The following is a 14340-nucleotide window of genomic DNA, read 5'->3' on the forward strand; positions in this document are numbered from 1 at the left end:
ACAACACTTACTCCAGCCACACCCCTGCAGCCGGACCACCCTCCAATCCCCCCCCCAAAATAAATAATTATAATAATAATCAATAAATATAAATTGTGAGGGTTCCCCCCAAATCAGTAACCATCTATGGACCTCTGAGCCTAGTCCTATTATCTTATAACCAGCACCAGGCTGAACCAGCTGAGGGGAAAAATGCTATACGAGGAAGACAAACAGCATGGGTTTCTCCTGCCATAACATTAAATAGCCCCCAAACTGGTCAGCCCAGGGCTGGAATTCCTCGGAAAGTGGGGACCCCAAAAAATAAAATGAGATCCCCCCTCCCAAGCAATAGCTGTTCCTGGGCTGAAAGCCAGGGCTATACCCCTCACCCCTGATGGCGGTGGATGCTGGGTTCATGGAATGTTACCCCGCATGCTGCCACTTGGAGAATGACAAGTGCCAGCATGCCTGGACATTAAAGGCCTGCTGACACCTATAGTCCACCTAAGAAAAACCAACAAGAGAAAAATGGAAAGTAGACTCTTGTGTGGGAGCACTCTAATTCAGAGGAATAGGTGTATATTAATCAATTCTGATAAAACATAACTTTATTTGTTCATTAATAAAAGGTGATTATAGGAGTGAATTGTACGTGAATAATATAGCTACGCGAAAATATAACACTTATGTTAAGAATAATTCATGTGGTTTTCAATACCACAATAAGAACCGGAAATCCAAATCTTGGGACTAGTAGATTTGCTATAATCACAGTAACGCCTTTGTGTGATATATGACCATCATTTGTTCTACAGCAATCCTATTCAGGATTATTTTGACGTAGAGAGTAAAATCATAAGTCATACAGAACCGAATGCCAATTGGTATTATTGGGGATCACTCTTGATCGGGCAGAAGAATTTTTTGCAGTACCAGGGTGTTCCAAGGTGGTCTCCCATCCGAGTACTGACCCGGCCCTCCACTGCTTGGCTTCCAAGATCAGACGAGATCGGGCATCTCCAGCGGGGTATGTCCGCAATTATTTAATCTGCCCGTTCAGTCAATCCCAATACCCGTATCGCCCAAATTATGTATCCAAAGCGATTTGGATCAATCGTGTGTTCAGTATCTATATTTATCTTATGCCCATAAAAAAGGAGTGAAATTATAGCAAAATCCAGATAATGATAGTGGGACAATTATCATGTGCAATAATTATATGCAGAGATGTCCACTGTACAATTTAGCAAAATCACGATAAGGACAATTATCATATGCAAAAAATCCTATGCAAGGGCGTCAGCTTGCATAGCCAGGATAAAGTGGTGATATACAGTGAGGCAACAACTATAGCAATCCTGTTGCTGTCATAATTGTTATGTACTGGTTTGTGTGTTCAACATCAGTAATGCAGTACATATAGCCTCTAATAATTTATATCACCCACACCGATCCGAAATTCTCACTAGATATGAGCCTCTAAAACCTGAACATACATTTGCAAGAAAATTCTTACAATGTGTCAGAGAGGCTATAATGAGAGAAAGAGCGCAGATAAACAGCTGAAAATGTTATTCAATAACCATAGCAGACAATAATGTATATGAAGATAACTAAATAGCAATCTATTACAAAATTAGATCTAAACCACAATTTAAGAATTCTTTGTACAATAATCTGCCACCCAATACCTATTGGGTACCACACAGCTCCAGCACCTCTTGGAGCAACCAGAAAATGCACATGCACTATGATATTCAGATAGTTATAGGACTTAACCTATCCGTGATAGGCACATGAAGGTTTTGTGTGAAAAAAATTACTCACATATTATCAATTTCTCCAGCGGAAAACTGTTCGATATCTATGTATATATATATACACACACATGTGCAACATCTCAGTGCATTAATTTAAGGCAGATTAATACCCTAATATGGCTGTGATAAATATACTGAGAAGTTTTGGGATGTAAGGTATGTGTTCATACGATACCAATACCAATCCTGCTGTAGGAGCTGTCTGTAGCCAAATACCGCTGGTGAATCCTACTGGTAAATGGCTCCGGAGGTGCGATGGAAATGAAGCCGTATACTGACTTCAGTGTGGAGGGTGTGGAGAGGTTATCAGCTGCTTTCTTAACGCTGCTGTCTCTGACCCGCATGTAGCCGCTGCTCTCCAGGATAGTGCAGCGTGTAGTCGCGGTGTATCTCCCGGCTCTCAATGGCTTGCCGCCGTTGTCTGGGTAACTGTCCCTGAGTTCCGGTTGTTGCGATCACGTGTGCGCACCACGTGTCCGCAGGGTAGAGTGACGTACGTTTCGCAGTGTAGCTTGATCACAGACCTATAGTCCACCTGTAAAGAAAATATCATATAAAGACAGGACACTGAATGTTTTAATAATTTATTACACAACGTCCTTACCTGGAGTCCAACTACAATTACGCTCTTTTGCATAGTCGCCGCACACCCGCCCTTCCCAGGGCTTACGTCGTTGTTGTCTTCTTTCATCTTCACCTGGGGGTGGTGGCCTATAAGCTCACTAGTTGATCTGAATCTGCAATCTGTTATTGTCCCAATACAATGCTGATTTATTGAAATAATCGGCTGCAAAATGCAGAATTGCCCCACTTAGTAGTAGATGTATGGGGGTCATAAGACCTCATTTCAACTAAAATTCTTTTCCCGGTTTCATGTGAAGCAAGAAATAGTTGTTCCTCCATTACCTCAGAAAATCCAGTCACATGAAGAGTGTTCCCTTCATATTTTGGGGGCTTAGTTCTAAGTCAGATGCGGCTGCATCTTTATGCTAATGCCACAGCTAATTTGCTCCTAGTGCGATGCCCACTTGCAGCAGTGCATCTCTGTCTTGTTACATCTTCAGATGGACACCCCATCGAAGCTAGCACCAGTCCTATAACAGGCGCAGTTTCTTCATCTAAACATGTCGTCCTGTGTGGGTGGTTCTGCCTATTCCAGCACATCCGCTGTAAAATCCACACTCCCTTTGTTCAAATTTGTCCTGCTTCTGTGTGCGGTAACCATCGTCCCTTGGACGCGGGTTGGTATTGGGAGACCGGTGTATAGGATCCCGGAGGTCACCATACCGACCCTTGCGGGCTTGCCACAGGTTATATTACCACTCTATGGGAGTCGTGCCCACCCACGAGTGGGAATAGTCCCTGTTAGTCGGCATGCTGTCTGTCGGGCTGACCAGAGATCGGGATTCCTGCGTCGGTGTAGTGACCAACAGGATCCTGTCCACCGGTCATATGACTACATTCCTTGGACGCGTGCGCAGTGCTTACAACATCAGCCAACTGCATGCATATCAGCATTGTAGCCCTGGATATTGTGAAGGCTCAAATATCTTTGTTCAAAGGACCAATGAGGTAACGTTCTGACAACCGCTTTGTTCTTTATGATTTCCAAACTGTTGCCCACTGGATTATAACTGTAATCCGTCAATTTTATACCACAGCAGATACCCAGAGAGCACTCTGCTAGGTCCACGGAAGCTTCATGGGCAGCAATGCATGGAGCTTTTGCCACCATTGCATTTAGTGATGTAATCTTTGGATGAAATGTGCTTTGTGCAGCTCAGGAGAGTTCTCCCTTGAAAACAGCCTTGTGACATAGCCAGTCTCCAGTTTCCACGGCAAACAGTAATGCCTACCCTCATGCTACTTGTCAGTTGTTGGTTTGGTTGTTAGATGTGTTTGCACTGTGTTCTGCACTACATTGTTAAAGTACTGTATCTTCTCTTAATTTATACTCTGCCACTGTATTTAGCAGTTTGTTAATTAAAAACCCAAGGTATTGGTGACCAGTAGAGGGGGATAAGCCAGAACTGTGGCAGATCTTTTTTTTTTTAAAGTGCCAAGGCTTCTTATGCCGCCACATATACCCCAGAGTCTTCAGTGATCCAGAAAAGGATTTAATGACAAGGGTAAAGATGCTGTGTGGTTTGGGGTTTTATTTGTGTGTGTTTTTTTTTGTTTTGTTTTTTAAATTTTATTTTTTAAAATGCATAATTTATTATTACTTAATTATGTTGGTAAAGCCTAAATAAGAATAATGACCGTGTTATTATGGATGGTCCTCATTCAGGTAAACAGAAATTTGCACATATAAGGTTTAGGTTAATTGTGCAGTTTAATATATGCAGAAGGAAAAAATGAAAGTGAATAGTGTTATTAAGTGAGCTATACTTTCCCTTACTTGTTTCCACATACTGTATGGTCTGAAATCTGTGTTTAATAAATGTGACTCTTGTAACGCTATGTCACCAGATGATCAGTGGTGTGATGTCTAGCCCTGTCTCCATCATTTTAGGGAACGCCTGCAATGAGACGCTCTCTGGTCCCTCAACTCCGCTCTGGAAAATTTAATGTTCTCTTGACAACCTATGAGTACATTATAAAAGACAAGCACATCCTTGCAAAGGTATTTTTGCTTTTTCTCTGTTGTTATCTATGACATGGTTATTTAACACTTAATTGAGACAAAACCATAGATCACTTTTATTGTTCCTCCCTGTCCTTTGGAACATGTTCATATCGCGTTATTGCGTGTAATCTTTTATTAATGCCACTGGTATCAAACGACTGCAGTGCAGGCTTACCAATGCCAGCCAGGAATATTTAGGTCTGCTATAAAATGTACAATCCTTCCCAAGTATATTTCCTTCAGCCAGCATTCTGTTTACTCCTAGTCAGATATCTGATGCTTTTCACATTGGTAATTGCTGGTCTAGTCTATCCCAACATGTGATCAGTGGGAGCAATGTGCTGCTCAAAGCAAGAGTGGCTGGCAGATGGAAATTGCAGCACTCTGAAGCTCCGAACTGCTCTTTCATGATGTTGTTTACAGTTTGCCCACTGCCACCTTGTTTTTGGTTAGTTCTGTTCTGGGTTATAATCTCATTAATGTATGAATCTGTGTTCGGGAGGATTTACTGATGCATTAAAATGATTTTATTTGAAGTTGTTGGCAAGTCCGCAGAGAGTCTGGCAAAAGAAATGCTTCCTGGGAAGGTCAACTGGGTAGCTGTCCAAATTATTCATGTGCAAATGCTTTGTGCAAATTGCAGATAAAGTTTATTTATTGTTACTAAAGTGAGTCTTCTGTTCTTCTAACACAGTTTGTACATTCTTCCCTCTTAGAACATACAATATAATCCACTGCCTGTTTGGTAACACTGCACTTTACGTTTCATTACCATTGCTTATTTCACAAACATTTGGCAAATAAACTCTATTCCAGCAGTTTATTTGGAAGAATAAAACATTTTGTTGTGCATAATAAATTACAGAAATTTGTTGTGGTTAAAAAGACTTCATACTGTAGGTTATTTAACAAAACTTCTGAACCATGGTTGATATTTATGAAGGCTGTGCAGAAAACAATGTGTTGCCAATGGAAACCATTACATGTTTCACCGGCACTGTTTAGACAATGGAATGCTACGTTGCAGTACAGTTTTTCCTATTATCTGTGGAAGTTTTCAGAGATGTGTGTAAATGCACTGATATATGTAAGGCGTCCTTTGTCATGTTTTTAGATACGATGGAAATACATGATTGTGGATGAAGGGCATCGGATGAAAAATCACCACTGCAAATTAACGCAAGTCTTGAACACGCATTATGTGGCTCCGAGACGTATACTGCTAACAGGAACTCCGCTTCAGAACAAATTGCCGGAGCTCTGGGCTTTGCTGAATTTCCTTTTGCCAACCATCTTCAAAAGCTGCAGCACATTTGAGCAATGGTTCAATGCTCCATTTGCCATGACTGGAGAGCGGGTAAGGTTCCAATGTCCTAGAACCAGAAAAACAACAATGCAACACTAAAATTCTGAATTCTAAATTGGTATAACAATTTAAAGGTATAATTTGATTAAGTTAGACAGACGTTGGCCGGACCACTCCCACGAAACGGCGGCCAAACGCCGCCGCTCCGCCCCCTCCCGCCCAGCGACCGCCTCTGCTTGTCAATCAGGCAGAGGCGATCGCATCCCTGCTATGGCCTTCGGCCGCCTGGCATGCGCCCGGCGCATGCGCAGTATTGACCCGTTCGCTCGGCTGCGACAAAAAGCGAGCGAACGGGTCAGAATGACCCCCATCCTCTCTTTCGCTCCTGTTCGGCTCAGCAAAAAAACACTGAGGCATCTTGGGAGTATGGAGGGGGAGGAGGGTTACTAATTTAAATATTTAAATGTGCCTATCCCTGCTAACGCCCCGTCCATTTCCCAAGAAAATCCACATTTTGTTGTGTGGGGGTGGCTTGAAAAAAGCACAATGTTGAAACGTTGCCACAAGTTAAGTGTTATTATACCGGAGTGCCGGTGTTTGGATTCTGTCTGGATATATATATATTTGTGTGTGTGTATGTATATATATATATATATATATATATATATAGATAGATAGATAGATATATAGATATGTATGTGTGTGTATATATATATATATATATATATATATATATATATATATATATAATATTACACACACACACACTTACTATATTGGAACAGACTCTATTCTGCCCACCATCCCCTCGTTCCACTCCGCCCACCACCCCCGGATAACAAGGTAAAGTGTTATTTCTCTAACGTCCTAGTGGATGCTGGGGACTCCGTAAGGACCATGGGGAATAGACGGGCTCTGCAGGAGACATGGGCACTTTAAGAAAGAATTTAGATTCTGGTGTGCTCTGGCTCCTCCCTCTATGTCCCTTCTCCAGACCTCAGTTTGAATCTGTGCCCGGACGAGCTGGGTGCTCGTCCGGGCACAGAAAGTATTTTGTTAGGTTTTTTATTTTCAGGGAGCTCTGCTGGCAACAGACTCCGTGCATCGTGGGACAGAGGGGAGAGAAGCAGCCCTACTCTCTGAAGATAGGTCCTGCTTCTTAGGCTACTGGACACCATTAGCTCCAGAGGGATCGTAAACAGGATCTCACCCTCGTCGTCCGATCCCAGAGCCGCGCCGCCGTCCCCCTCGCAGAGCCGGAAGACAGAAGCCGGGTGAGTGAGAAGCAAAGAAGACTTCAAAATCGGCGGCAGAAGACTCCGTTCTTCACATGAGGTAACGCACAGCACTGCAGCTGTGCGCCATTGCTCCATACACTCCTCACATACTCCGGTCACTGTAAGGGTGCAGGGCGCAGGGGGGGGCGCCCTGGTCAGCATATGGACCTCTGTTGGCAAAAGTAAACATATATACAGTTGGGCACTGTATATATGTATGAGCCCCCGCCAAAAAGATATGTATTTTAGCGGGACAGAAGCCCGCCGTCGAGGGGGCGGGGCTTCTCCCTCAGCACTCACCAGCGCCATTTTTTCTCCACAGCTCCGCTGAGAAGAAGTTCCCCAGGCTCTCCCCTGCAGATCACGGTAGAAAAAGGGTAAAAAGAGAGGGGGGGCACATAATTAGGCGCTAAAAACACAAATACAGCAGCTACTGGGTTAACATTAAGTTACTGTGTTATTCCTGGGTTATATAGCGCTGCGGTGTGTGCTGGCATACTCTCTCTCTGTCTCACCAAAGGGCCTTGTGGGGGAACTGTCTTCAAAAAGGGCATTCCCTGTGTGTGTGGTGTGTCGGTACGCTTGTGTCGACATGTCTGATGAGGAAGGCTATGTGGAAGCAGAGCGAGAGCAAATGAATGTGGGGCGTCTGTCGACGGCACCGACACCTGATTGGATGGACATGTGGAAGGTTTTAAATGATAATGTTAATTCCTTGCATAAAAGGTTAGACAAAGCTGAAACCTCAGGACAGTCAGGGTCCCAACCCATGCCTGATCCTATGTCACAGAGACCGACAGGGTCTCAGAAGCGCCCACTATCCCACATTATTGACACGGATACCGACATGGATTCTGACTCCAGTGTCGATTACGATGATGCAAAGTTACAGCCAAAATTGGCTAAATCCATCCGTTATATGATTATAGCTATTAAGGATGTGTTGCACATCACAGAGGAAACCCCAGTCCCTGACAATAGGGTTCATATGTATGGGGAAAAGAAGCCGCAGGTAACTTTTCCCCTCTCACACGAGCTCAATGAGTTATGTGAAAAGGCTTGGGAATCTCCAGATAAAAAACTGCAGATTTCCAAAAAGATTCTTATGGCGTATCCTTTCCCGCCAACGGACAGGTTACGCTGGGAATCCTCCCCTAGGGTGGACAAAGCTTTGACACGCTTATCCAAGAAGGTAGCCCTGCCGTCACAGGATACGGCTACCCTCAAAGATGCTGCTGATCGCAAACAGGAGGTTACCCTGAAGTCCATTTATACACATTCAGGTACCTTACTGAGGCCGGCAATCGCGTCGGCTTGGGTGTGTAGTGCTGTAGCAGCATGGACGGATACCTTATCTGAGGAACTTGATACCTTAGACAAGGATACTATATTAATGACCCTGGGGCATATTAAAGACGCTGTCCTTTATATGAGAGATGCTCAGAGAGACATTAGCCTACTAGGTTCTAGAATAAATGCAATGTCGATTTCTGCCAGAAGCGTGGACTCGGCAATGGACAGGTGATGCCGACTCAAAAAGGCACATGGAGGTTTTACCTTACAAGGGTGAGGAATTGTTTGGGGAGGGTCTCTCGGACCTGGTCTCAACAGCTACGGCTGGGAAGTCAAATTTTTTGCCATATGTTTCCTCACAACCTAAGAAAGCACCGTATTACCAAATGCAGTCCTTTCGATCACAGAAAAACAAGAAAGTCCGAGGTGCGTCCTTTCTTGCCAGAGGCAGGGGCAGAGGAAAGAAGCTGCACAACACAGCTAGTTCCCAGGAACAGAAGTCCTCCCCGGCTTCCACTAAATCCACTGCATGACGCTGGGGCTCCACAGGCGGAGCTAGGCCCAGTGGGGGCGCGTCTCCGAAATTTCAGCCACAAGTGGGTTCACTCACAGTTGGATCCCTGGGCAATAGATGTTGTGTCTCAGGGATACAAGCTGGAATTCGAAGAGATGCCCCCTCACCGATACCTCAAGTCGGCCCTGCCAGCTTCCCCCTTAGAGAGGGAAATAGTGTTAACTGCAATTCACAAATTGTATCTTCAACAGGTGGTGGTCAAGGTTCCCCTCCTTCAACAAGGAAAGGGTTATTATTCGACCATGTTTGTGGTACCGAAACCGGACGGTTCGGTCAGACCCATATTGAAATTAAAATCCCTGAACGTGTACCTAAAAAGGTTCCGGTTCAAAATGGAATCGGTGAGAGCGGTCATGGCAAGCCTGGAAGGGGGGGATTTTATGGTGTCTCTGGACATAAAGGATGCATACCTTCATGTCTCCATTTATCCACCTCATCAGGCGTACCTCAGATTTGTGGTACAGGATTGTCATTACCAATTTCAGACGTTGCCGTTTGGTCTCTCCACGGCTCCGAGAATATTTACCAAGGTAATGGCGGAAATGATGGTACTCCTGCGGAAGCAAGGGGTCACAATTATCCCATACTTGGACGATCTCCTCATAAAAGCGAGGTCAAGAGAGCAGTTGCTGATCAGCGTAGCACGTTCTCTGGAAGTGTTAAGGCAACACGGCTGGATTCTGAATATTCCAAAGTCGCAGCTGGTTCCTACTACTCGTCTGCCCTTCCTGGGCATGATTCTGGACACAGGCCAGAAAAGGGTTTATCTCCCGATAGAGAAGGTTCAGGAACTCATGACACTGGTCAAGGACCTATTAAAACCAAAACAGGTGTCAGTGTATCACTGCACTCGAGTCCTGGGAAAGATGGTGGCATCGTACGAGGCCATTCCCTTCGGCAGGTTCCATGCGAGGACCTTTCAATGGGACTTACTGGACAAATGGTCTGGATCACATCTTCAGATGCATCGGTTAATCACCCTGTCCCCCAGGGCCAGGGTGTCTCTCCTGTAGTGGCTGCAGAGTGCTCACCTTCTCGAGGGCCGCAGATTCGGCATTTAGGACTGGGTCCTGGTGACCACGGATGCAAGCCTCTGAGGGTGGGGAGCAGTCACACAGGGAAGAAATTTCCAAGGTCTGTGGTCAAGTCAGGAGACTTGCCTTCACATCAACATCCTGGAACTAAGGGCCATTTACAACGCCCTACGTCAAGCAGAGGCCCTGCTTCGCGGTCAACCTGTTCTGATTCAGTCAGGCAACATCACCGCGGTGGCTCATGTAAACCGACAAGGCGGCACAAGGAGCAGGGTGGCGATGGCGGAAGCCACCAGAATTCTTCGCTGGGCGGAGAATCATGTAAGCGCACTGTCAGCAGTGTTCATCCCGGGGGTAGACAACTGGGAAGCAGACTTCCTCAGCAGGCACGACCTCCACCCGGGGGGAGTGGGGACTTCATCAAGAAGTCTTCGCACAGCTTGCAAGTCGGTGGGAACTGCCACAGGTGGACATGATGGCATCCCGCCTCAACAAGAAACTACAGAGGTATTGTGCCAGGTCAAGAGACCCTCAGGTGATCGCTGTAGACGCCCTGGTGACACCGTGGGTGTTCCAATCGGTCTATGTATTTCCTCCTCTTCCTCTCATACCCAAGGTGTTGAGAATCATAAGAAAAAGAGGAGTGAGAACAATACTCATTGTTCCGGATTGGCCAAGAAGGACTTGGTATCCAGATCTGCAAGAAATGCTCACAGAGGACCCGTGGCCTCTAAATCTAAGACAGGACTTGTTGCAACAAGGGCCCTGTCTGTTCCAAGACTTACCACGGCTGCGTTTGACGGCATGGCGGTTGAACACCGGATCCTAGCGGGAAAAAGGCATTCCAGATGAGGTCATTCCTACGCTGATAAAGGCTAGGAAGGACGTGACAGCTCAACATTATCACCGTATATGGCGAAAATATGTTGCTTGGTGTGAGGCCAGGAATGCCCCTACGGAGGAATTCCAGCTGGGCCGTTTCCTTCACTTCCTACAGTCAGGAGTGACTTTGGGCCTAAAATTGGGTTCCATTAAGGTCCAGATTTCGGCCCAATCCATTTTCTTTCAAAAAGAGCTGGCTTCTCTACCTGAAGTTCATACGTTTGTGAAGGGAGTGCTGAGTATTCAGCCCCCTTTTGTGCCCCCGGTGGCACCTTGGGATCTTAACGTGGTGTTGAGTTTCCTGAAATCCCACTGGTTTGAACTACTCAAAACGGTGAAATTGAAATATCTCACGTGGAAGGTGGTCATGCTACTAGCATTGGCTTCGGCTAGGCGTGTGTCAGAATTAGATGCTTTGTCACATAAAAGCCCCTATCTGGTTTTCCATGCGGATAGAGCAGAATTGCGGACCCGTCCACAATTTCTGCCAAAAGTGGTTTCATCCTTTCATATAAACCAACCTATTGTGGTGCCTGTGGCTACTACTGACTTGGAGGATTCCGAGTTACTTGATGTGGTCAGGGCTTTGAAGGTTTATGTAGCCAGAACGGCTAGGGTCAGGAAAACAGAATCTTTGTTTATCCTGTATGCTTCCAACAACTTGGTGCTCCTGCTTCAAAGCAAACTATTGCTCGCTGGATCTGTAATACGATTCATCAGGCTCATTCTGCGGCTGGATTGCCGCTGCCAAAATCAGTAAAGGCCCATTCCACTAGGAAGGTGGGCTCTTCTTGAGCGGCTGCCCGAGGGGTCTCGGCATTACATCTGTGCCGAGCGGCTACTTGGTCAGGTTCAAACACTTTTGCAAAGTTCTACAAGTTTGATACCCTGGCTGAGGAGGACCTTGTGTTTGCTCATTCGGTGCTGCAGAGTCATCCGCACTCTCCCGCCCGTTTGGGAGCTTTGGTATAATCCCCATGGTCCTTATGGAGTCCCCAGCATCCACTAGGACGTTAGAGAAAATAAGATTTTACTTACCGGTAAATCTATTTCTCGTAGTCCGTAGTGGATGCTGGGCGCCCGTCCCAAGTGCGGACTTCTACTGCAATACTTGTATATAGTTATTGCTGCAATAAGGGCTATGTTATTGTTGCATCAGGGTTGAACTGATGCTCTGTTTTAGTTCATACTGTTAACTGGGTAAGTTTATCACAAGTTATACGGTGTGATTGGTGTGGCTGGTATGAGTCTTGCCCTGGATTACCAAAATCCTTTCCTTATACTGTCAGCTCTTCCGGGCACAGTTTCTCTAACTGAGGTCTGGAGGAGGGACATAGAGGGAGGAGTCAGAGCACACCAGGTAGTACTAAATTCTTTCTTAAAGTGCCCATGTCTCCTGCTGAGCCCGTCTATTCCCCATGGTCCTTCCGGAGTCCCCAGCATCCACTACGGACTACGAGAAATAGATTTACTGGTAAGTAAAATCTTATTTATTTATTTTTATATATTTCTCTGACGCCCTAGTGGATGCTGGGAACTCCGTAAGGACCATGGGGAATAGCGGCTCCGCAGGAGACTGGGCACAAAAAGTAAAAGCTTTAGACTAGCTGGTGTGCACTGGCTCCTCCCCCTATGACCCTCCTCCAAGCCTCAGTTAGATTTTTGTGCCCGAACGAGATGGGTGCAAGCTAGGTGGCTCTCCTGAGCTGCTTAGAAGTGAAAGTTTAAATAGGTTTTTTATTTTCAGTGAGTCCTGCTGGCAACAGGCTCACTGCATCGTGGGACTAAGGGGAGAAGAAGCGAACTCACCTGACTGCAGAGTGGATTGGGCTTCTTGGCTACTGGACATTAGCTCCAGAGGGACGATCACAGGTTCAGCCTGGATGGGTCCCGGAGCCGCGCCGCCGGCCCCCTTACAGAGCCAGAAGAGCGAAGAGGTCCGGAGAAAGCGGCGGCAGAAGACGTTCCTGTCTTCAAATAAGGTAGCGCACAGCATTGCAGCTGTGCGCCATTGCTCTCAGCACACTTCACACTCCGGTCACTGAGGGTGCAGGGCGCTGGGGGGGAGCGCCCTGAGACGCAATAAAAACGATATAAAAACCTTATATGGCTAAAAAAAATGCATCACATATAGCTCCTGGGCTATATGGATGCATTTATCCCCTGCCAGTTTCCTGAAAAAAGCGGGAGAAAAGGCCGCCGTGAAGGGGGCGGAGCCTTTCTCCTCAGCACACAAGCGCCATTTTCTTTCACAGCTCCGCTGGAAGGACGGCTCCCTGACTCTCCCCTGCAGTCCTGCACTACAGAAACAGGGTAAAACAGAGAGGGGGGCACTATTGGCAGCTAATATATAAATACAGCAGCTATAACAGGGAGTAACACTTATATAAGGTTATCCCTGTATAGATATAGCGCTCTGGTGTGTGCTGGCAAACTCTCCCTCTGTCTCCCCAAAGGGCTAGTGGGGTCCTGTCCTCTATCAGAGCATTCCCTGTGTGTGTGCTGGGTGTCGGTACGATTGTGTCGACATGTATGAGGAGGAAAATGATGTGGAAGCAGAGCAATTGCCTGTGTTAGTGATGTCACCCCCTAGGGAGTCGACACCTGACTGGATGGTAGTAATTAAAGAGTTACGTGACAATGTCAGCACTTTGCAAAAAACTGTTGACGACATGAGACAGCCGACAAATCAATTAGTGCCTGTTCAGGCGTCTCAGACACCGTCAGGGGCGCTAAAACGCCCGTTACCTCAGATGGTCGACACAGACCCTGACACGGATACTGAATCCAGTGTCGACGGTGACGAGACAAACGTAATGTCCAGTAGGGCCACACGTTACATGATCACGGCAATGAAGGAGGCATTGAACATTTCTGACACTACAAGTACCACAAAAAAGGGTATTATGTGGGGTGTGAAAAAACTACCAGTGGTTTTTCCTGAGTCAGATGAATTAAATGAGGTGTGTGATAAAGCGTGGGTTTCCCCTGATAAAAAACTGCTGATTTCTAATAAATTATTGGCACTATACCCTTTCCCGCCCGCGGTTAGGGCACGTTGGGAAACACCCCCTAGGGTAGATAAGGTGCTCACACGCTTATCAAAACAAGTGGCGTTACCGTCTCCTGATACGGCCGCTCTCAAGGAACCAGCTGATAGAAGGCTGGAAAATATCTTAAAAGGTATATACACACATACCGGTGTTATACTGCGACCAGCGATCGCCTCAGCCTGGATGTGCAGCGCTGGAGTGGCTTGGTCGGATTCCCTGACTGAAAATATTGATACCCTGGATAGGGACAGTATATTATTAACTATAGAGCATTTAAAGGATGCATTACTATATATGCGAGATGCACAGAGGGATATTTGCACCCTGGCATCTAGAGTAAGTGCGATGTCCATTTCTGCCAGAAGAACGTTATGGACGCGACAGTGGTCAGGTGATGCGGATTCCAAACGACATATGGAAGTATTGCCGTATAAAGGGGAGGAGTTATTTGGGGTCGGTCTATCGGACCTGGTGGCCACAGCAACGGCTG

At 46.1% G+C, this 14340-nt stretch overlaps 1 protein-coding gene and 1 pseudogene across 6 annotated transcripts in view; one reads left to right on the forward strand and one right to left on the reverse strand.

The window, feature by feature from the left end:
* Positions 1-14340, forward strand: part of SMARCA2 (SWI/SNF related, matrix associated, actin dependent regulator of chromatin, subfamily a, member 2) — a 631684-nt gene that overhangs the window by 313628 nt on the left and 303716 nt on the right. For all 6 annotated transcript variants that reach the window (XM_063913944.1, XM_063913943.1, XM_063913946.1 and 3 more), the window contains 2 exons: positions 4318-4428; positions 5546-5788. In XM_063913944.1, coding sequence (XP_063770014.1) covers positions 4318-4428; positions 5546-5788 — 354 coding nt within the window. The remainder of the gene's footprint in view (positions 1-4317; positions 4429-5545; positions 5789-14340) is intronic.
* Positions 904-1023, reverse strand: LOC134944987 (5S ribosomal RNA; annotated as a pseudogene).

The sequence above is a fragment of the Pseudophryne corroboree genome, chromosome 1 (genome assembly GCF_028390025.1).
Source record: "Pseudophryne corroboree isolate aPseCor3 chromosome 1, aPseCor3.hap2, whole genome shotgun sequence".
NCBI lineage: Eukaryota > Metazoa > Chordata > Amphibia > Anura > Myobatrachidae > Pseudophryne > Pseudophryne corroboree.